This window comes from Microtus ochrogaster, linkage group LG1 (genome assembly GCF_000317375.1).
Source record: "Microtus ochrogaster isolate Prairie Vole_2 linkage group LG1, MicOch1.0, whole genome shotgun sequence".
Classification (NCBI taxonomy): Eukaryota; Metazoa; Chordata; class Mammalia; order Rodentia; family Cricetidae; genus Microtus; species Microtus ochrogaster.
This window is the reverse complement of record NC_022027.1, coordinates 2535278-2555228: the sequence shown is the minus strand read 5'-3', so window position 1 is coordinate 2555228 and position 19951 is coordinate 2535278. Positions and strand designations below refer to the sequence as shown.

The 19951-nt window shown below is 57.3% G+C and overlaps 4 protein-coding genes across 9 annotated transcripts in view; 3 read left to right on the top strand and 1 right to left on the bottom strand.

Moving 5' to 3' along the window:
* The window catches only part of Zfr2 (zinc finger RNA binding protein 2), a 20270-nt gene extending 17327 nt beyond the window's left edge, over positions 1 to 2943 (top strand). For both annotated transcript variants that reach the window (XM_013350714.2, XM_005359000.2), the window contains exons 14-18: positions 229 to 323; positions 414 to 509; positions 853 to 964; positions 1566 to 1663; positions 2184 to 2943. In XM_013350714.2, the coding sequence (XP_013206168.1) occupies positions 229 to 323; positions 414 to 509; positions 853 to 964; positions 1566 to 1663; positions 2184 to 2360 (578 nt within the window). In that variant the 3' untranslated portion in view covers positions 2361 to 2943. The remainder of the gene's footprint in view (positions 1 to 228; positions 324 to 413; positions 510 to 852; positions 965 to 1565; positions 1664 to 2183) is intronic.
* A 4293-nt stretch (positions 2944 to 7236) lies between these two features.
* On the top strand, positions 7237 to 12947 carry Matk (megakaryocyte-associated tyrosine kinase). 3 transcript variants are annotated; one of them, XM_005358999.3, is made up of 13 exons: positions 7237 to 7563; positions 8464 to 8523; positions 9150 to 9263; positions 9345 to 9460; positions 9547 to 9766; positions 10053 to 10146; positions 10763 to 10828; positions 11267 to 11366; positions 11467 to 11551; positions 11631 to 11704; positions 11797 to 11992; positions 12425 to 12511; positions 12594 to 12947. In XM_005358999.3, the coding sequence occupies exons 2-13, from the start codon at positions 8515 to 8517 to the stop codon at positions 12831 to 12833; spliced, it is 1401 nt and encodes a 466-aa protein (XP_005359056.1). In that variant the 5' UTR covers positions 7237 to 7563; positions 8464 to 8514; the 3' UTR covers positions 12834 to 12947. The 3 variants fall into 3 exon arrangements, with proteins under 3 accessions (XP_005359056.1, XP_005359055.1, XP_026641119.1); XM_005358998.2 differs by lacking the exon at positions 7237 to 7563 and adding an exon at positions 7746 to 8297; XM_026785318.1 differs by lacking the exons at positions 7237 to 7563; positions 8464 to 8523 and adding an exon at positions 8316 to 8463.
* Positions 12948 to 14723: 1776 nt separating this feature from the next.
* Positions 14724 to 17654, bottom strand: Mrpl54 (mitochondrial ribosomal protein L54). The gene is made up of 3 exons (XM_005358997.3): positions 17488 to 17654; positions 15664 to 15829; positions 14724 to 15119 (listed from the first exon to the last, which is right to left on the bottom strand). Exons 1-3 carry the CDS (start codon positions 17603 to 17605, stop codon positions 14987 to 14989), a joined length of 417 nt encoding a protein of 138 aa, XP_005359054.1. The 5' UTR covers positions 17606 to 17654; the 3' UTR covers positions 14724 to 14986.
* Positions 17624 to 19951, top strand: part of Apba3 (amyloid beta precursor protein binding family A member 3) — a 7525-nt gene continuing 5197 nt past the window's right edge. For 2 of the 3 annotated variants that reach the window (XM_005358995.3, XM_013350711.2), the window contains exons 1-2: positions 17624 to 17694; positions 19647 to 19784. The gene's annotated coding sequence lies outside the window, so the exon portion shown is untranslated. The other variant, XM_026785144.1, reaches the window with a different exon arrangement.

Here is a 19951-nt window from a genome sequence, read left to right as displayed (position 1 = left end):
GCGGGCACGGTGTCGGCGTGTACAGTAGTGACCCAGCTGTAGGTGCGGGCACGGTGTCGGCGTGTACAGTAGTGACCCAGCTGTAGGTGCGGGCATGGTGTCAGTCCTTTATCTCAGTGCTCAGGAGGCTGAGCAGAGAGGCCTCCATTGGGAGCTGGAGCCCAGTGTGCAGTGCAGAGGAACAGGCCCACCCTGAGAGGCAGGGACTCAGTATCCTGTCCCTTCTAGGACTGCAAGACTCTCTGCCTGACCCAGAGGATGTCCTGGACAGGGAGCAGTGCCTTGAGACCCTGGCCGCCCTCCGTCATGCCAAGTGGTTCCAGGTCAGGACCCGGGGTGGCTGAGGTGGGGACAGTCACCAGCCACAGTTTGTCTCAGAGTCCCACTGACCACCAGTGTGTATTCTCCCCAAGGCTCGAGCCAGTGGCCTGCAGCCGTGTGTGATTGTCATCAGAGTTCTGCGGGAGCTGTGTCGCTGCCTGCCCCCCTGGGGGGCCCTGCCCGCCTGGGTAAGGCCGCAGAGGACAGTGAAGACCACAAGTAGGGGTCCAGCCTGGTCTCCTCTCAGCGCCTGACTAACCCAGAGTGGGTCACTGTCATGTTTGACTGTCACCTTAAGCCAAAATGGGGGATGAAGCCCAGACCCTGCAAATACAGGTGTCCCAGGGAATATACTTGCTTCACAAGAGCCGTCAGCATCAGGGCAGGAGCCAGGGCGCCCCTGGAACTCGAGAACGCTCATGTCCTCACAGACACGTACTCCAACATGGCCTTGTTCACCAACCCTGCCCCCTTCCAAGCTACAGTGTGTCCCGTCGTATCCCCCACACCATGGCCCTGTGTCCCCTTCAGGCCATGGAGCTGCTGGTGGAGAAGGTTCTGAGCAGCGCACCCCGGCCCTTGAGCCCAGGGGATGCCATGCGGCGGGTCCTGGAGTACGTGGCCACAGGCGCGCTCCTGACAGGTCAGTGATGGGACAGGCGTGGGCGGGAGGCTAGGCTATGGACGGCAGATACAGTGGCCATCCGCATCCACACACAAGAAGAGAGGTCATCTACACATGCTGGAAGAGTGGCCCATAGCCTATAGCACAGGGGCAAAGGTATGTCGGCATCCTTTAGGAACTCCGCGGTGACCATGGCGCCACACCGTGGGGCTGGGCTGCGGCTCATCTAGTGTCCCCGGAGCCCCTAGGTCTCATCCCAGCACTGCACAGTCCAGGCCTTGTGTACAGCTGCCACCCCAGCACTTGGGATGAGGCAGGAGGAGCAGGAAGGGCCACAGTGCCCTCCAAAGGGACAGAAGTGGGCCCCAAAGGGTGATTCTGGGTGGGAAAAGAGGGCCAAGGGTCAGGCCTGTCCTCTGGGCTGTCACACAGGCTGGGGCGTGCTTACCCACACAGGGACAAAGGGGCCGTAGGGGACCCATGCAGTGTGCCCAGGCTGTATGTTATCGAGGCAGACCTGGCCCAGTGTGGCCCATGGGTTGCTGCAGGCAAACACAAACTGCAAGTGAAGTCACCCCGCTAGTCCCTCACAAGGGTGTCCACCTTCTCCCTGGTTCAGATGGCCCGGGGCTACAGGACCCCTGTGAGAAAGGCCCACAGGATGCCCTGGAGCCCATGACCCCACAACAGCGGGAAGACCTGACGGCCAGTGCTCAGGTACATGGGTCCCCATCCTCCTCCTGCAGTCTGGACTCAGGAATGGTGCTGGGAGTAACAGACAGCTCCAGAGGGCAGCACTGAGTGGCCTGGGCCACAGAAGTCCAGGGCTCTACTGTCCTACACGGAGCCCTAGGTTCCATCCCTGGCACTGGGTATGAAGTCAGGAGGAGCAGAAATTCAAGGCTATCCTTGGCTGTATAGAAAGTTTGAGGTTAGCCTGGGCCTGGTGTCAAAGAAAATACCTCAGCCACACATGCCCACAGTTCCACACACTGCCACTTTCAGAGGAGCCAGGTGTCTTGCACGGAATTCAAGGTGGGGTCCCAAGGGCTCCAGGCCAGCCCGTGCCAGCTGCCAGAGGTAGCATTCCCCAGGCTGCATGCCAGCCCGTGCCAGCTGCCAGAGGTGGCATTCCCCAGGCTGCATGCCTGTCACCAGAAACTGTAACAAGGAACAGAACAGCCCTGCTCCCTGGTCCCTGCAGAGGGCAGGCCTGACAGGACCTCGCTGTCCACAGCGTGCCCTGCGTCTCGTGGCCTTCCGGCAGATACACAAGGTCCTTCACATGGAACAGTTACCTCCGCGGACCAGATTTGGGGCCCGGGCCCGGAAGAGGATGAGGGAGGCTAGTCAGGCCCAGGAGGGCACTGGGGAGAGAAAGCGGGGCCGGCAGGGCACGGCAGGGCTGCCCTGAGCCAGCATCACCACAGGCCTGAACCTGCTAGGGCCTCCTGGGTCTGTAGGCTTGTCCACATGCAGTGACCCCTGTGGTGACCCCGTGCCATGGCTCTGTCATCCCCCACCCCCAGGCAGCAGTGACTTCCACTCCTTGATACTAATCAATTTGAAACTCCCTTGATGTCACATGAAGTAGGTGGGATCTGAATCACTTCCTTGAAATGCCAGGAAGGGTGGCCTGGAAGATTCTAGAAGTCACAGGGTTGGGGTGGAGGAGCAGAGAGCACAGAATGGGATTCCCCAGACCCCAGACCCAATCCTGTGCTCCACACAGACTCCAGCTCCACCCCAGCTGCGAGTCCTATGGTCCCTGGGACGCTGTCCCCCACAGTGGAACCCAGCCCCAGTCACTGAGTGCCTTTGCAGACAGGGCCCACTCTGCCCCAGGTCACCCTGTGGACCCCTAAGCCCCCTGGGACTACCTGAGGCTTCAACCCTGCTCCATTCTGCCTGTGGCTTTTAAAGGCACAATGCCTGGAGTCTGTAGAATCATCCAGAACTTGGCCGGGGTGGGTAATAAATCAGATCTGCCTGTGTGCCCTGTGGCTTTTGTGTCCTTCACTCTGGCGTGGGGGTGGAAGTGCCCACAGGCCTCAGTCTCCCCACACCAGGCTGCCTCATGAGCGTGGGCAGATCTCCGCCCGCCCAGGAAGGGTCTGGTCAGGAGCAGAATGCTTCCTGGAGGAGGTGCCGCGGAGTGCAAGGCCCCAGGCCTTGGGAAAGTCTCCCTTCCAGTTTCCCTCTTCTCCCTGAGCGCCCTCCTCCCAGTGGAACCCCGAATCTAAGCTCAGCCTGCATGAGAGCAACCCTCCAGTGTGCGGAGACCAGTCGTACTTCCTCCCAGCCTCCGCCTCCACACTCCACCCTCCCCCGCCCTGATAAGGGTACAGTGCGGGCAGTGTCCTTATCAGACAGAAAAGTGTACAGGCTGGGTCTGGCTGGGCCAGGCACACATGGGTAACCAAACCAGGAAGCCTCTTTCTGGTGGCGCTCAGCCTGAGGCTGGCTCAGGGGGACAGTGCTTCACAGCTGGACGAGCTCACGAGTGGAGGGGACTGGTGGCAGCAACCTTGGTCTAGGCTCAGTGCTGGGAAAGCACCGCGCCCCACCGCTCCGCGCTGAGCCCCTCCGCCAAGCCCACCCGTGTCTCCCTGGGAAGGCAGATGAGTCCACGCCAGGTGACAAAGAGTTAAGTCGGACCCGCCTAGCAACCCCAAACCACGGCGCTTCCGCGACAAATCCAGCATTTGGTGATTTCAGTCCAGATGGAGTCCTGTTTGGGCTGTGCAGCTCCCTGAAGCCTCGAAGAGCCACAGCAACTGACCGGCCCGCCCAGGTCCTGTCCCCGCGGGGCAGGGAACCCCGCAACAGGCCGGCCGAGGGTCGGGGGCACAAAGCTGGACCCCAGACAAGGCAGGAAACAGAGCGCCAGGGTATTGAGGGAGAGCTGGACCAGGGCTGCGGATGCAGGGGAGCGTTGCTAGGAGACAAGGTAAGTGTGGGTGGGTGACGCGTGCGTGTGGGCGGGCCGCGGTCCAGGCAGGAGGGGTTGGGGAGATGGCTGCCTGCAGGAGGTCACTGCTGACCTCAGGAAGGGCGATTATCACCAGGGCTCGAAGTAAGAGCCAGCTGGAGGACGGGTGCTCCTCAGGAGGGGATCGCAGCCCCCCGCCCCCGCGGGCCTCGCCCGTCCCATGTTCACTGACGTTTTGAAAATAAAACGCTGTGTGATTGTCACTGGCCAAGGAGACACCAAAGACTTCTCTAAGGAACGAATGGGCACACATGGCGCGGTCCAGTCACTCGCTGGAATATTATACAGCCACGAAGGGCATTCTGACCCCTGCTCAAATGCAGGTGGCCCTGGAGGACATAATGCCCAGTGACACAGGGTTGGTGTCATCAGACCCACAGAGATAGGAAGTGGTTCAGTGAGGGCCCTGGGCAGGGGAGGGCATGGAGTTAGTGTGGGATGGGGAGACAGTTCTGGACACAATGAAGCCAGTGGCAGTGGGAGTGAGCTAGCCATGCTGCATGCGGAACTGAGGTGGGGAAAAGTGACTTTCATGTCACAGGCATTTGTTAAAATTTTATAATGGATATTGCCGGGCGGTAATCCCAGCACTCGGGAGGCAGAGGCAGGCGGAACTCTGTGAGTTCGAGGCCAGCCTGGTCTACAGGAGCTAGATCCAGGACAGGCTCCAAAGCTACAGAGAGACCCTGTCTCAGACAACAACAAAGTGTATCTGCGTGCACATGTGTGTGGTTGTGTGCGTGTGTGCGAGGCTGCAGTCAGAGACCAACCCTTGGGAGTCTCTCTTCACGGTGTGTGTCACGGAGAGTATGTGCAGGCATGGGACAGCCTCGCCCTCTGGGTTCGCACTCCTGCTCCGTGTCCTGGTTTTTGGACATGCGGTGTGGGTGGGTGGCCTATGAGCATATTATTTTAATCTCTGTTCTTCAGCCAACACAACAGGAAGCCAGCTCCTATTGCCAGTCCTTGTGGGTTTTGTGTAGTATGACCAGGAGTCCTGAGCTAGCCTGGGCTACACAGTGAAACCCTGCCGTAAAAACGAAAAAGGATGAGCCAGCCTAGGCTACATAGTGAAACCTTGCCGTAAAAACTAAAAAGGATGGTAGAGGGTGAAAGCAGCTGGGCCCCAAAGAGAGCAAGGGTCATTTCCCTGCAGGAAGCCTGGTCCTTCCCTGAATCTGGGAGTCCCCTAGCATGAGAAGCACCAAGCAGAGCTAATTTTAAAGGCATGTTGTTAATTGGGGCAGCAGGATCTGGCCAGGGATGCAGGCTGCAAGGGAGCCATCTCCATGGCAACTGAGATGCCTAAGTGTCCCCAGTGCCTTGACTGATGACGGTGAGTGCCATGGCCTCAGTTTCCCCATCTACAAGATGGACACAATGCCTGCTCCCTGCACAGGGAAGCAGACAGCTCCTGACACCTCTGAAGGTAGTGGCTTTATAAAAATCCATTTGGAGAGCTGGGCATGGTGGCACATACCTGTCATCCCAGCACTCAGGATGCTGAGGCAGGAGCATGGCCAGTTCTAGGCTAGCCTGGACTATGAGTGAAAGTGTCTTAAAGAGAAGTGTTAGGGCATTTTCTATCTGTTCTTTAGACAGAGACTCACGTAGTTGTCCCAGGTAGCTGAGGCTGACCTTGAACTCCTGACCCATTACTGCTTCAGTCTCCCCATTACTGGAATGACAGGTGCATACCACCACACCTGGTGTAGAGACCAGGGCTTCGTGCACACTAGGCGAGTTCGATGCTCATGAGCCCAGCCCCAGCCTCCTGCGGCATGAAAAACATGCTTAAACACATTCAGGTCCCATGTCAAGTGTCCAGGGCTTCACAGGCTAGGGCTGCGGTCAGCAGTGCCACGTGTGGGCAAGAGCTTCCTGGTCGTGGTATTTCCTCTGCTCGGTCTGTGGCTCAGCACGTCTATTTCAGCTACAGCTTACCAACGAAAATGGATCCTTAGTGTTCCTGGAATCACTGCCACGGGGCCCCCAGTAAGAGGGTAACCACACCTCAGATCCCCACCCAGCTCTGCCACTGGTGGTGGGGCCTCCTGCCTCAGCCTCCCCTAATCCACAGGGACAGTACTATTATCATTTAACACATAAGCTCATAAGCTTTCCTTTTTTTTTTTTTTTTTAACAAGGTCCCAGGTAGCCCAGCCTGGCCTCAGATTGACTCCATAGCCGAGGTTGACTTTAACTCCCTTCCCCCTTGCTTCTACCTCCCCAGTGCTGGGGTGACAGGCCTGTGACCACAGTGTGCCACCTACTGAGTCCCCAGCCCCAGCCCTGTCTTCTGCATCTTTGCCAGCTGTAAGTACCAGAGAAAACATCTGGACAAAGTCCATTTGGCAAAGCAACCAGGGAGGCAGTCAAGGCCAGCAGCTCACAGCACTACAACCTCCATGCTGCAGCCATGGCCCCTCAACCTGGGCCTCCACTCCCCACTGTGCTGTGAGCCTGGCGCGCACACACATACAGGTACTTTCAGAAAGGCCAGGCTCCTCCTGCTGTGGGGATGCTCCAGCCTCTGGCTCCAGCCTGTAAGGCCTCAGCACCACATGAATGGAACCTGTGCAGGATGGGTCAGATCTGATCAGAAAGCAGCTGGTTACCGCATAAGCTCGGGCCACAGCAGCACCAGTGGGTATCTCTTGCAGCGTGGGAGCTGCGTGACAGCGGCAGTAGGAAGGAAGCCTCCGGGTCAGTTCCTGTGACTCAGACGTGTGGTGTCTTCAGCAATGAGGGTCACCCAAGAGTAGAAGTTGGTTTGCAGTCTCTGGTCCTCCCTGGCCCGTGACTCCCAGGTGGGCACCCACACATGGCTGGAGACCTGTGGCTGTGGTCTCACAGCCATCCGTGAGGGCACGTTTGTCCAGACTTGTCCGCTACTCCTGAGCCGCCCCCAACGCACCCCTACTCTCTTTAATTAGTTAAATAGGTTTTATTTTATTTTATTCGGCTTTTGTTTGTTTGGTGTTTTTGTTGCTTTGTTTTTTTTGTTCTTTGGGTTTTTTTTTTTTTCCAGTCAAGGTCTCGCCGCTGCCACATAGCTCTCTAGCCCAGGCTGGCCTTGAACTCACAGAGATCTGCCTGCTTCTGCCCCCTGAGTTCTGGGGAAACATTCGAGAGCCCCACAGCAGGAGCCTGGCCTTTCTGAACGTACTTGTGTGTGCACGCGCCAGGCTAACAGCGCACCGGGGAGTGGAGGTCCAGGCTGTGGGGCCAAGGCTGCAGCGTGAAGGTCGTTGTGCTGTGAGCTGCTTGCCTTGATCGCCTCCCCACACGGGGAGCTCCTTCCAATTCCTTGTACTTGCGCGTGCGCGAGCCGTTCCTTGCTCCTAGCCTTTCCGGGGTGGTCTACGGAAGGCTAGGACTCAGCGGGGACCCAGAGGACATCGGGCACCAAGAACCCGGCACTCAGCATCCCGCCCGGGAGGCGGAGCGGGAGGAGGCGGTAGCGCTGCCCGTAGTGCGGCCGGCGCTAGGACCCGCAGGGGCTCCGAGCCGGGTCCCCTCCATTCTCGCCCCAAAATGAGGAAGCGGAGCAAGTTGCTCCGAGTTGAGCCTTGGGGCGCACGACCCGCTGGCGGGCACCCTCCCGGGGTTGCGCCCTGAGCAGGTGAGCGCGTGCGCGCGGGTGGAGAGGAGATGCCCCTCAAAACGGTCCTGGACCCGGGGACGTCAGGTGCCAGGGCTGGGTATTTTTTTTTTCTGGGTGCGGCGTGCGCGTCTCTGAGTGCGCGCGCCCTGGTGGTCACTGCAGGGCCCATGTGTGCTGCAGACACACGCACAGGTGCCCGCGTCTAGCCGGCACCCGTGTCTAGCCGGCACCTGTGTCGCGCGCACACGGATGGCAGGGTGGCACCTGTGCCCAGATGCACGTGCGTCTCCGCCTGCGCGCAGCTGCCCTGCAAAACTCACTGAGCCCGAGGCCAGAAGCTCACCTCAACCTTCTGCCCTGGCCTCTGTCAGCCACCAGCTGGGTACCCCAGCAGTCACTGCCCTGCGCTGTCCACGCTGGGGTCGTGTGGGTACTTCCAGATGCTTCCTTAGTGACCCCTAGTGACCTGAGGAGCCACGTAGGAGCCCTGCCTCCCTCAGACTCCACCCAGGGTCAGATTCCCAGGAATGACCTTGAGTCACCGCCCCTGCCCAAGGCCCAGGAAAGAGGAAGCTGTGGGCCCAGCTCCTGGCACCGTCCTCCCCACACACAACCCTGGGTGCCACCAGAGTCATCGGATCCCTACACTCCTGCCGCTAGGCCTCAGTTTCCCTTCCGGAGCAATGGCAGGGCAAGGCTCCGGGGTCTCCTGGCTGGCCTTTGATGGCTGGGAGTCTAAGGACCTTCCTCGGGTAAAGACAACTTCCCAAAGCCTGGGCTGCAGAGGGGTCACTACCTAAGCCACCTGAGGGCTGATCGAGGAGGTTCTTTGCCTCGTGGTGCTGCATCCACCCGGCCAGGCCCAGTGGAAGGAACTGAACCTGGGGACATCTAAACATCACACTGACTCCTCCACAGGTGAGCCCTCGCTTCCTCCGAGCCTGGCACCCCTCGCCTGTCGCAGCTAGGATGCCAACCGTGAGTTACCAGACCATCCTCAACTGTCCTGGGGGAGGGCGTGCGCTCGGAGGCAAGCTCCCACCCCTGACATTCCCCCAGGGACTGGGCCAGTCTGGCCACTCAGGCCTCTACATATGACTGTGATTCTGGTCTCTCTGTCTCTCTGTCTCTGTCTCTGTCTCTCTCTCTCTGTGACTCAGTTTCCCTTCCATCCACTCCAAGTTTGCTTTTATTTATCTATTTATTTACTTACTTACTTACTTATTGTTTTATTTTGCTTTTGACACCAGGTCTCACTATACAGATGAGCCTGGCTTGGAACTCAGTATATAGGCCAGGCTGGCCTCAAACTCAGAAATCCACCTGCCTCTGACTTCCAAGTTCTGGAACTACAGGTGTGGGCCACCACCCCCAGAATTATTTTTTAGTTTTTTTGAGAAAAGTTCTCACTGCAGCCCAGGCTGACCTTTAACTGGTCTGGAATCCTCATGTCTCAGCCACCTGAGTGCTAGGCTACTGGCCCGTGTCTTCGCCATTCCCTTGTCCTGTCTTCAGCTCCCAGTTTCTCCCAGGTCTCCCTGTCCCTCCCAATTTTCACAGCTCCCTTCTGTCCCTGACATCCCTGGCCTCTGTCTCATCCCCAGAGGCGCTGGGCCCCTGGGACTCAATGTATGACCAAGTGTGAGAACTCACGCCCCAAGCCTGGTGAGCTGGCCTTTCGGAAGGGCGACATGGTGACCATCTTGGAGGCCTGTGAGGTGAGGAGGCCCTGAAAAGTAGTTGGGGTGCATTTAGGGGTGCCAGGACAGACTCCCTGAGCTCCTTCCCTCCCGGTGCAGGAGAAGGGCTGGTACCGCGCCAAGCACCACGGCAGTGGGCAGGAGGGGTTGCTGGCCGCCACTGCTCTGCGCCAGCGGGAGGCCCTCTCTGCAGACCCCAAGCTCAGCCTCATGCCGTGAGTGGTGCCCTGGTGGGGTAGGTGGCATCAGGGCCGCAGCCTTCCTGTGCCACACTATATCCTCTCCCCGCGGGTCCCCACAGATGGTTCCACGGTAAGATCTCGGGCCAGGAAGCCGTGCAACAGCTGCAGCCCCCCGAGGACGGGCTGTTTCTCGTGCGCGAGTCGGCTCGTCACCCCGGAGACTATGTCCTGTGTGTTAGTTTTGGCCGAGACGTCATCCACTACCGTGTCCTGCATCGAGACGGCCATCTCACCATCGACGAAGCCGTGTGTTTCTGTAACCTGATGGACATGGTGGAGGTGACCTGTGGGAAACCGCTGGAGCAGGAGGGGTGACAAGATGGAGTGGGGGGGGTCTCCAGGAGCCTCACTGTCCCTAGAACTGGGGTCACTTCTCCAGGGAGCCCCACGGGGACAACAACCGCCCCTCACCTCCCATTATGCACCCCCACTATTGCCATGGAAACCAGTCACCTTAGCCTGGTGCACGGGTAATTCTGTCTACCCCACTGTGGAGACTGTGGTGGGAGGAGTGAGGGGCAGGGGGTCCCTGGAGGCCGAGGCTTATGGCTCCCACTTCCCACAGCACTACACCAAGGACAAGGGGGCCATCTGCACCAAGCTGGTGAAGCCCAAGAGGAAACAGGGTACCAAGTCGGCCGAGGAGGAGCTCGCAAAGGGTATGGCAGTCACCCAGGAGAGATCTTCTCATACGCACCAGCCCAGACGCAACCTCAGCCTCCCACCTCTCGGCCTCAATCGCTCATCCTTAAGCCCCTGCCGTGGTTTGGTTAAACCCTAGTCTTCCAAGCCTGGCTGTCACATGTTTTCTGTGGGGCCTGGAGTCCCAGACAAACCCAGGACAGAGCGAGGTGTCTATCCTGCTAGACTCTTCAGAGCTGGGGACTGGAGAGCTTTGAGGGGAAGGAGGGGGCCTTTCAGAAGCAGGGTGTGTATGGAGTGCAAAAGCCTGTCAGAGACAAGATCAGGAATATTCCAGAACCCGTGTCCCCCCCAGAGGCTTGGAGGGGCCCAGGCAGCCACAGCCCCTATCCCTGAGGGAGGTCCTGAAGCCACAGCTGAAGTCGGGGGAATCCGGTGGGACTGAATTCTGATGACCTCCTGGACTGACTGTGGCTTGCAGGATTGTAACTGGCACCAGGGGTGGGGTGTCCGCCATACAGCCTTGGGGCAGCAGCTGGGTGGGCACATGCGTAGCTCTGGGGGTGTTAGCACTCCACAGCTCACTGGATGCAAGCGGGCTGTGGCTCTGACCTGGTCTCTCTGCCCCTGCAGCTGGCTGGCTACTCGATCTGCAGCACCTGACTCTGGGAGCACAGATTGGAGAGGGGGAGTTCGGAGGTGAGGAGGGGGCGCAGAAGGCAATGCCGGCACCTCCCAGGCTGGACAGGTGGCTGGGCGCAGCCCCGCCCTCATCTCCTAGGAGCTCTGCTCAGAATGCCGGGACTTAGACCAGAGGACAGTGAACATGCGCGGTCACCATGCCTTGTCCGTCCCAAGAGGCTGGAAACTATGCAAACATGGGCAGGACCTGTGGGCTTCTTCATGGAACAGAAATTTGAATTCTGAATAATGAGACAGCCATTGTATTTGCATTATTTCTCTTTTGGGGACTGGGAATGGACCAAGGCCACGCCCCCAGGCCCTCACTGGCGATTCTAGGCAGGGCTCCACCCTGACCACACCCCCAGGCCCTCACTGGGGGATTCTAGGCAGGGCTGTCAGCAGTCTGTCTGTCTTGCTGGTGGGTCCTGAGCTCTATCCCCCCACCCCCCACAGCCGTCCTGCAGGGTGAGTACCTGGGGCAGAAGGTGGCCGTGAAGAACATCAAGTGTGACGTCACAGCTCAGGCCTTCCTGGATGAGACGGCTGTGATGACGTGAGTGGCTGGGTGGGGCTGGGTCCCAGGGTTGGGGTGCCGGTCTGTACTCACTTCCCACCACCCCCCCCTCCCGCCCCGCCCCGCCCCGCACCCCCAGAAAGCTGCAGCACAGGAACCTGGTACGGCTCCTAGGCGTGATCCTGCACCACGGCTTGTACATTGTCATGGAACACGTGAGCAAGGTGTGTGGGGTGGCAGATGGGTGGATGGGCGGGGTGGCCCAACAGCCTGGAGACCCCCAGGTCCCTCCCCCCCAAACAGGGCAACCTGGTGAACTTCCTGCGCACGCGGGGCCGCGCCCTCGTGAGCACAGCTCAGCTCCTGCAGTTTTCCCTGTAAGTGACATTCCTTCCGGGAAGGTAGGTCCCGAAGTCGAACGGGAAACTGAGGCCTGAGTGCAGGGTGACTGGGCCTTGTCTGTCCCTAGTCATGTTGCTGAAGGCATGGAGTACCTGGAAGGCAAGAAGCTGGTACACCGGGACCTGGCTGCTCGCAACATCCTGGTCTCTGAGGACCTGGTGGCCAAAGTCAGTGACTTTGGCCTAGCCAAGGCTGAGCGGAAGGGACTGGACTCCAGCCGGCTGCCAGTCAAGTGGTCAGCACCCGAGGCTCTCAAGAATGGGGTGAGCAACCGGGTGGTGGTGGCGCACACCTTTAATCCCAGCACTCGGGAGGCAGAGGCAGGCGGATCTCTGTGAGTTCGAGACCAGCCTGGTCTACAGAGCTAGTCCCAGGACAGGCTCCAAAACCACAGAGAAGCCCTGTCTAGAAAAACAAAACAAAAAAAAAACAAAAAAAAAAAAAGAATGGGGTGAGCAGTGTTCCACCCCTGAGGTTTTGGGGTTCCTCAGAGGGAGCTTGATGTTGTGACTGCTGTGTGACCCTATGCACATCCCTCGACCTCTCTGAGCTTCAAGGGGAAATGAGTCCTCCAGTGAGCCCAGGGCTCAGGGCAGCCCTTTCTGGCATGGACTTAGCATGGAGGGGAGAGTGGCCTAGGAGCGTGTCCAGAGAGGCCGCGGGGCTCCTGCTCACCCTGACCTCTGCCCCCACAGCGGTTTTCCAGCAAATCGGACGTCTGGAGTTTTGGGGTGCTGCTGTGGGAAGTTTTCTCATATGGAAGAGCTCCGTACCCCAAGATGGTGAGCAGCGCCCTGGGAAGGGGCGCCCTGTGCATCCTATGTTGCTGACCTCCCACCCACGCTCCATGCTCTGTGTCTGCAGTCGCTGAAGGAGGTCTCAGAGGCCGTGGAGAAGGGTTACCGCATGGAGCCCCCCGATGGCTGCCCAGCCTCTGTGCACACCCTCATGGGCAGCTGCTGGGAGGCCGAGCCTGCACGCAGACCTCCCTTCCGCAAAATAGCAGAGAAGCTGGGCCGTGAGCTCCGCAGCGCTGGCACCGCAGCTCCCATTGCGGGACAGGAAGTTGAGGGTTCAGCTCCCCCACGGAGCCAGGATCCCTGACCCTGAAACAGGGAGCAAGAGGACACAGGTTCATGGTCAGGGCACCAGGATGGGCCAGTATGCAGGCTCCCAAGTCCCTGAACCCCCAATAAAGAGTGATCGGAAGGACTGGTACATTTGTGTCTCTGTGAAGCCCGTGTCTGCCCCCTCCCCCCCGCACCCCACCCCCCTCGGGCTCCCTGCACTCGGCTGTGGCAGGCCTCACCTGCCCCCACTGTCCTGAGTCCACACGATTATTGATGCCTGTGCTGTTGCCCCAAGTCCTTGCCTACTCTACCTTGCCCCTGCCAGCCTGTGAGGCCAGAGGCCTCTGGGGAATAGGCGGGCGGGGGATCTGCTTGTCATCAGCCCCCAGGGCCTTGCCTCCTTCATCCTCTCTTATCTTCAGTGGCCCCAGGGACATCTGCTGGGAAAGGAGCCTGAGTCACTGCAGGCTAAGGAGGTGCTACAGAAGAGAGCCTAAAGGGCACCCCCATGTAGCAGCACTAAGTTGGGGCGTTCAGATCATATCCCATCTCACGGTGTGGGATGAATGAGGGGTGTCCATGTCACAAAAGGGACAGGTAACAGGACAGCAAATCTCTTGCCCATAGAGAAGGTAGAGGGTACAGAGGGGACCCAGACTTTCTGGATCCAAGGCCAAGGTGGTTTTCTTCCATGGAATGTCAGACATCAAAGTAGAGCCAAGCTGGGGGTCAAAGGCTGTGTCAGTAACATTGAGAGTGTAGCAGACAGGACGCTGTCTACCTTCACAGCCCAACTACCAACGAGGCCCATGGCTCACACAACCATCCACTCCCCACCTTCCAGACCACCCTGCATCTCTCCTACTCGGCACTCTTCCGCTCCTCCATTCACAAAGCCATCCTCCCCCCACCCCCGTCCACCCCACCCCCTGCTGGCCCGTCCACAGGTGTGCACATACCACACGCTGATCTCTGTGAGTTCGAGACCAGCCTGGTCTACAAGAGCTAGTTCCAGGACAGGCTCCAAAACCACAGAGAAACCCTGTCTCAAAAAAAAAAAAAAAAAAAAAAAAAAAAAAAAAAAAAAAAAAAAAAAAAAAAAAAAAAAAAAAAAAAAAAAGATTTCCAAAGATTTCCCTCTTAACTACGGAGAGCTGGGGAACTCACTCTGGCCCATGCTGGTGTTGCCATGCCAACAGTATGGCAAACACTGACCAAGGGGAAGGGAAGGAGGAGGTCCAGGTGCTCCAGGCAGAGAGCACAGCCAGGCTGTGTCCCCAGTGGAGGAGTGCTGGAGCCCATGTGGCTGCTGCCGAGAGGAGGAAGGAGGCAGGTGGGGAAATCAGGGGCACCAGCCTGGCTCTACTCTAAGTTTGCCACAAGGCGTTTGGGGTAAGATGGCTGTTGCCAAGAAAGGCTCCATAGATTCCTACTGCATAGGCAGGGCCTCACACCCCTCCAGTGAGGCACAGGAGGACAGCAGAACCACGCGACTGGTCCCGGGGAGCAGGCCCTGTCACCTTGGTGTCTCTTTCCCCCACACAATCTCACCCATTCTCGTAGTTCATAGCTCAGCTGGACAGAGAGCTGCCTGGGAACTGAGGGGAACTTGGGCCACATGACGCTGGCAAAGACAGGTTCAGCTCTGGGGTCCGACGATGAACAAGCAAGACCCATCCCAGAAGGAAGGCAACAGCACTCAGCCCTGCGCCTAGCTCCCATCAGCTGGCCGGGCAGGGGGCCTATGCCACCCCTCTCCGCCCGGAGGCCCCAGACCAGGCCGAGTCACAGTCCTCAGAGTTGACGCACTTGGGTTTAGCCTTGCCTGAAGGCCTGGAGCCCAGCCCTGGACCAGCCCACCTGCCCATCAAGGTCTGGAGCTGAGGCGTCCTAGACAGAGCTCACCGTCACAGACACTTGTCAGTCATTTGTTTCCATACCTGTTTATTGGTGTGTGTGTGTGTGTGTGTTTGTGTGTCTGTCTGTCTGTCTGTATGCATTTGGCCTGCGTTGCCAAGCGCACAAGCAGAGGTGGGAGAATTTGCAGGAATCAGTTCTGTCCCTTCCACCATGCGAGTTCTGGGGATTGAACTCGGGTCTTCACGTGGGGCAGTGAGCGTCGCTCCCCGCCGAGCCCTCTCGCTGGCCTGGGCCGGGCAGCTTCCTGTGAGATGCTCCATCCTCACGCTACAGCTTCTTGTTCTTGCTTAGCCGGTTGTGACGCCAGATGTTCTGTTTACGCAGCAGTCGCCAGTACTCACGGGACTCGGGTTCCAGCTCCTCCAGCTTTTTGGGGGGACCCAAGTTCATCTGGAATAGCCTGCGGGGAGTGTCAAGATTGCATGGCCACCTCACAGTTCTGGGATGTAGGTGGTGTTGAGCTGGGGCTTTGGCTCTTGCCCTGGTCCCCCTCAGTTCCAGCCGCAGGCTCCCGCCACTGCCCCAAAGCAGGCTGTGTCCTGCTCTGGGATCTGCACAGACCACACCTTACAGCTACTGGACCCTGGCTCCGTGTGGAAACTCAAAATCTGGTTGACAGCCCAGGCTGCACCCGCTGTCCCTGTCTCTCCCAGTGTCCTGGGAAAGTGGCCCCACCACACAGGCCCATGCAGCTGTCTGGTCCCCAGCTCACTCCAGGAGATACCAGGGTCTGGACAGCCAGAAATAGACAGCCTTAAATCTCTGTCAAGGAAAACAAAGCCCCCACCTGCCCTCTGCCCTCAGGACACACAGTCCTGTGCACCAGCTCCCCATTTGCAAGTGGAGCACCAGGGCTTGGCATCCAGAAGCCAAGGTGGACCAGGGTGGGTGAGACCAGTAGACCCCAGGGTGCCCCTGCAGGCCAGGTGGCCATCCACACTCACCACTCGGGGTACTCGGAGTCTGGCTTCAGGGCCACGTCCTGGCCTTCCTTGTAGATGTTCACCCCCATGGCGTGTGTGGTCAGCTGGGCGGGGTCTGTGCACACCTCAGGGTCCTTCAGGGCCTCAGTGGCCACGCTGCCCTTGGCACCTTTGCTGCCCTTCATGACTGCAGAGAATGAGCTCAGGTCACTCTAGGCTGCCCAGCCCTGCCCCATGACTCCCTCTGTGAGGCCTCCTGGCTTTGGCAACTCCGGACACCCCCAGGTATAACAGGGTCCCCTGTCCCCTGGCCCGAGGGTGTGTGGCCTGATTACTCAGCCCCTCTTCCTTTCAGTGATGGGGGCAGGACAGTATGTGCCTATTACCCGATGCCCAGAGGTCTCAGCTGAGGCTGGGGGACCATAAGACCCTGTCTCAGAAAAAATAAAAAACTAAGGCTAGCGAGATGGCTCAGCGGCTCTACGCCAGCGTGGCATATATGACTACCCGTGCCAAACAAACTAACAAACAAAACTTATTTATATTTTGAGACAAGATATCATTATACATTTAATCCCAGCACTCGGGAGGCAGAGGCAGGCGGATCTTTCTGAGTTCGAGGCCAGCCTGGTCTACAAGAGCTAGTTCCAGGACAGGCTCCAAAGCCACAGAGAAACCCTGTCTCGAAAAACCAAAAAAAAAAAAAAAAAAGATATCATTATACAGCTCTCCTGGAACATCAAAAAAGTTTTGTTGTTGTTGTTGTTTTTTGTTTGTTTGTTTTTGAAGACAGGGTTTCTCTATGTAGCCCTGGCTGTTCTGGAACTCACTCTGTAGACCAGGTTGGCCTCAAACTCACAGAGATCTGCCTGCCTCTGTCTCCTGAGTTCTGGGATTAAAGGTGTGCACCACCACTACCCGGCAGAAAAATAAAACATTTAAAAATATATTCAAATATATTCTATTGGGCTGGAGAGATGGCTCAGAGGTTAAGAGCATTGCCTGCTCTTCCAAAGGTCCTGAGTTCAATTCCCAGCAACCACATGGTGGCTCACAACCATCTGGAATGAGGTCTGGTGCCCTCTTCTGGCCTTCAGGCATACATGCAGAAAGAATATTGTATACATAATAAATAAATTAATATTAAAAAAAAAAAAGAGCACTGACTGTTCTTCCAAAGGTCCTGAGTTCAATTCCCAGCAACCACATGGTGGCTCACAGCCATCTGTAATGAGATCTGGTGCCCTCTTCTGGCCAGCAAGCATACAGACAGACAGAACACTGTATACATAATAATAAATAAATAAATCTTTAAAAAATATATATATATTCTATTGAGATGTGGTCTTCCTGGCATGCCAGTAACTCACAGAAACCCCTCTGCCTCTCCGTCCTGAGTGAGGGAATTAAAGGTATTGGCCATCATGTTCAGCCTCAAAACGTAATTTTTAAGTATTATCACGTGGGGGGGGGCACAGTAGCGCATTTGTGCAGTCGGCCATCTCCTTCCACGTTTACGTGGGTTCTGAGGATCGAACTCAGGCTGAGGGCTTTCCCGGAAGGCGCTTTCACACATTGAGATCTGGTGCCCCTTCTGGTGTGTAGATGTGCAGGCAGAACGGTGTAAACATAATAAATAAATCTTAAAAGAAAAATAGCAATAACTCAATTTCTGCGGGTGGGTTTGGTATTCCAGGCGCCCTGAAGCGGTCGGCGCCTCTGGCCGCCCCCGCCCTGCGCAGTAGCAGTTCCCGGAGCCCCGCCTCCCACAGCAGCGCGCCTGCGCACTACGTACTCTTCTAGCCTCCCACCGTGCCCACGTTGGTTCCTCCGGAGGCGCCTCACCTGGTTTCTTGGCGTAATCCCGGACGGAGGGCGTTCCAGGTCCTCCGGGGACTGGGAGAGCCCGGAGCCGACAGCCGGCCCACATCCGGGAAGCCCCGAGGAGACGGGTGGCCGCCATAATGTTGGCCGGCTTGCACGTGCATGCTTCCGGGCTACGTCACGCTTCGGGGCCGCTTTAGGGCGTCGGCGGCGCCCGCGTCCTTCTGGGTAATGTAGTCGTAGCATTGGGCGGCTAGTGACTAGTTTGAACTCATGTAGTTATCACCCGTTCAAAGAATATTTCATGAAATTCTTGTCTTTAGAGCCTCATCTACTTAAATTGTCACATTAAGTTCTTGCTTGTATTCTGTGTGGGATTTTTGAAAGTTTAAGAACAAGCCGGTCAGTGGTGGTGCACTCTAATCCCAGCGCTCAGGAGGCAGAGGCAGGCAGATCTCTGTGAGTTCGAGGCCAGCCTGGGCCACAGAGTGAGTTCCAGGATAGCCAGGGCTGTTACACTGAGAAACCCTGTCTCCAAAAACAAAAACAAACAAAACAAAACAACAACAAAAAAAACCCAAAACCAAAACCCAGTCTGTTGCCGTGGGAGATGGTGTAATGATCTGTTCTGTCTCATTAAGAGACAAGCCACGCCCACCCCCTGTCCGCTGAGGCAGGCAGATCTTCCTGTTTGCAGCCTGAGTCTCTTCCTTTTCTGTCTCCCTCTCGAAGAGGCAGCTATGTCTCTCCCTTCTCTCTGTCTCTCTCTCTGCCTCTCTGCTCTCCTCCTCTTCTTCATAGTCCACTAAATAAATATGGAATTCACTCTGCACTGTCCATAGCTCTGTCTCTCACCCGCCGCCGCGTCTCCCTGCCCGGCACCAGCCACCTGTGGAGACCTGCGGCATGGTCTCATGGCCAGCTGCCTGCTGCAGCCACTCGGACACCTGCAGCTTTTTTTATTTAATCCATTACAGATAGAGACAGGAGAATCAGGATCAGGGTAGCTCTCTGCTCCACATCAAGTTTGAGGTCAGCCTGGGCTATGTGGCACCTTGGCTTAGACGTAAGGTGGCCGAGTGTGGTGTGCTCCGCCTTAATTCCAGCGTGTGGGAGGTAGTAGGGGGGGACGCAGCCATGACAAGCTCAATAGAGGCCTGAGTCCCAGTAGTTTACCCTGGTTCCGATACAGACCACAAACTGAGACCACCCAGGCCCCACCAAGGAACAGACTATCTGAAGGAATTCCCAACGTTCCAACCGCTGAAGATAGGCTCTCCTGCCAGCACACAGCCATCGCTTTTCACCAGGACACCCCTAGACAAATGTCATCCAGTCAGAGGCTCTGAACCTCAGAAACCCCTCACCCCCACCTTTACTACTATAAAATCCAACTCTAACTGAGCTCTGGGCTCTCAAATCACTCCAATACGCTGGACACACGGAGAAACCGAGTTGCAAACTAGTGTAAGAATAAAGGCTCTGTGCTTTTACACACAGGACTCGGTCTTCTACTTGGTGTTGGGGGACCCCATGATCTGGGCATAACAGGTGCATCCCTGTGAGTTCTAGGCCAGTCTGGTCTACATAGCGAATTCTAGACCAGCCTGGGCTACATAATCAGGCCTGTAATAAAGAAGAAAGTGGAGGTGGTGACCGGGGCTCTGTAGAAGTCCTTTGTTCCAGGCTGACAGTACTTGACCAGTACTTGACAGAGGCAGGAGGATCAGGAGTTCGAGGTCAGGCTAGGCTACATGAGACTATGTCTTAAGAAGAAATAGACTCAGTAGTACGCCCTAACCTGCTGCCCTCTTACTTGACAAGCTTAGGGACGGTTATTGTGGACCATGGTGTGAGCTCCAGTGTCAGTTCGAATCTAGGTTGTGAAGTTATGTGTCACTCCTGGGACCCAAACCGGAAGTTGGTCCTCACCAACTCCTGCCTACAATTTTCTTCTCTCCCCAGATCTTCATGTTCCCTTTTCTAGTTCCCTGCCGTGTCTCTTCCCTTGTCCCACCTCGGTTGTTTGCACCGGGAGTGATGCGGAACCCCATTTTAGAGAAAAGGCCAGTTTGCCTGGAGTCTTGGGATTCGAACCCGTGCTACTCTGTTATTAACTCTACAACCCCACTGTGCGTCTGTCTGCCGAGATCGCATGTACGGACTACATTTCCCAACAGGCAGTGTGAGGCTGCGCGTGCGCAATATTCCTGGGAGGTGCACCGCTTGATGATCCGGATCCAAAGCTGGGATCCCAGAGAGCTGCTGAGTCTCCAGCAAGGACGGGCGGACCTGGTCATCCCGGGCCGGAGGCACAGGTACTGCGCCCGCGCGGGACCAGACGGGGCGACCCGAGGCCAGTGTCTGAGCTTTAGGACCGGAGCCTGAGTTCTGGGGGTCAGTGCCGGAGTTCTGGGGGGGGGTCAGTGTCTGAGTTCTGAGGGTCAGTGCCTGAGTTCTGGGGGCCGGAGCCTGAGTTCTGGGG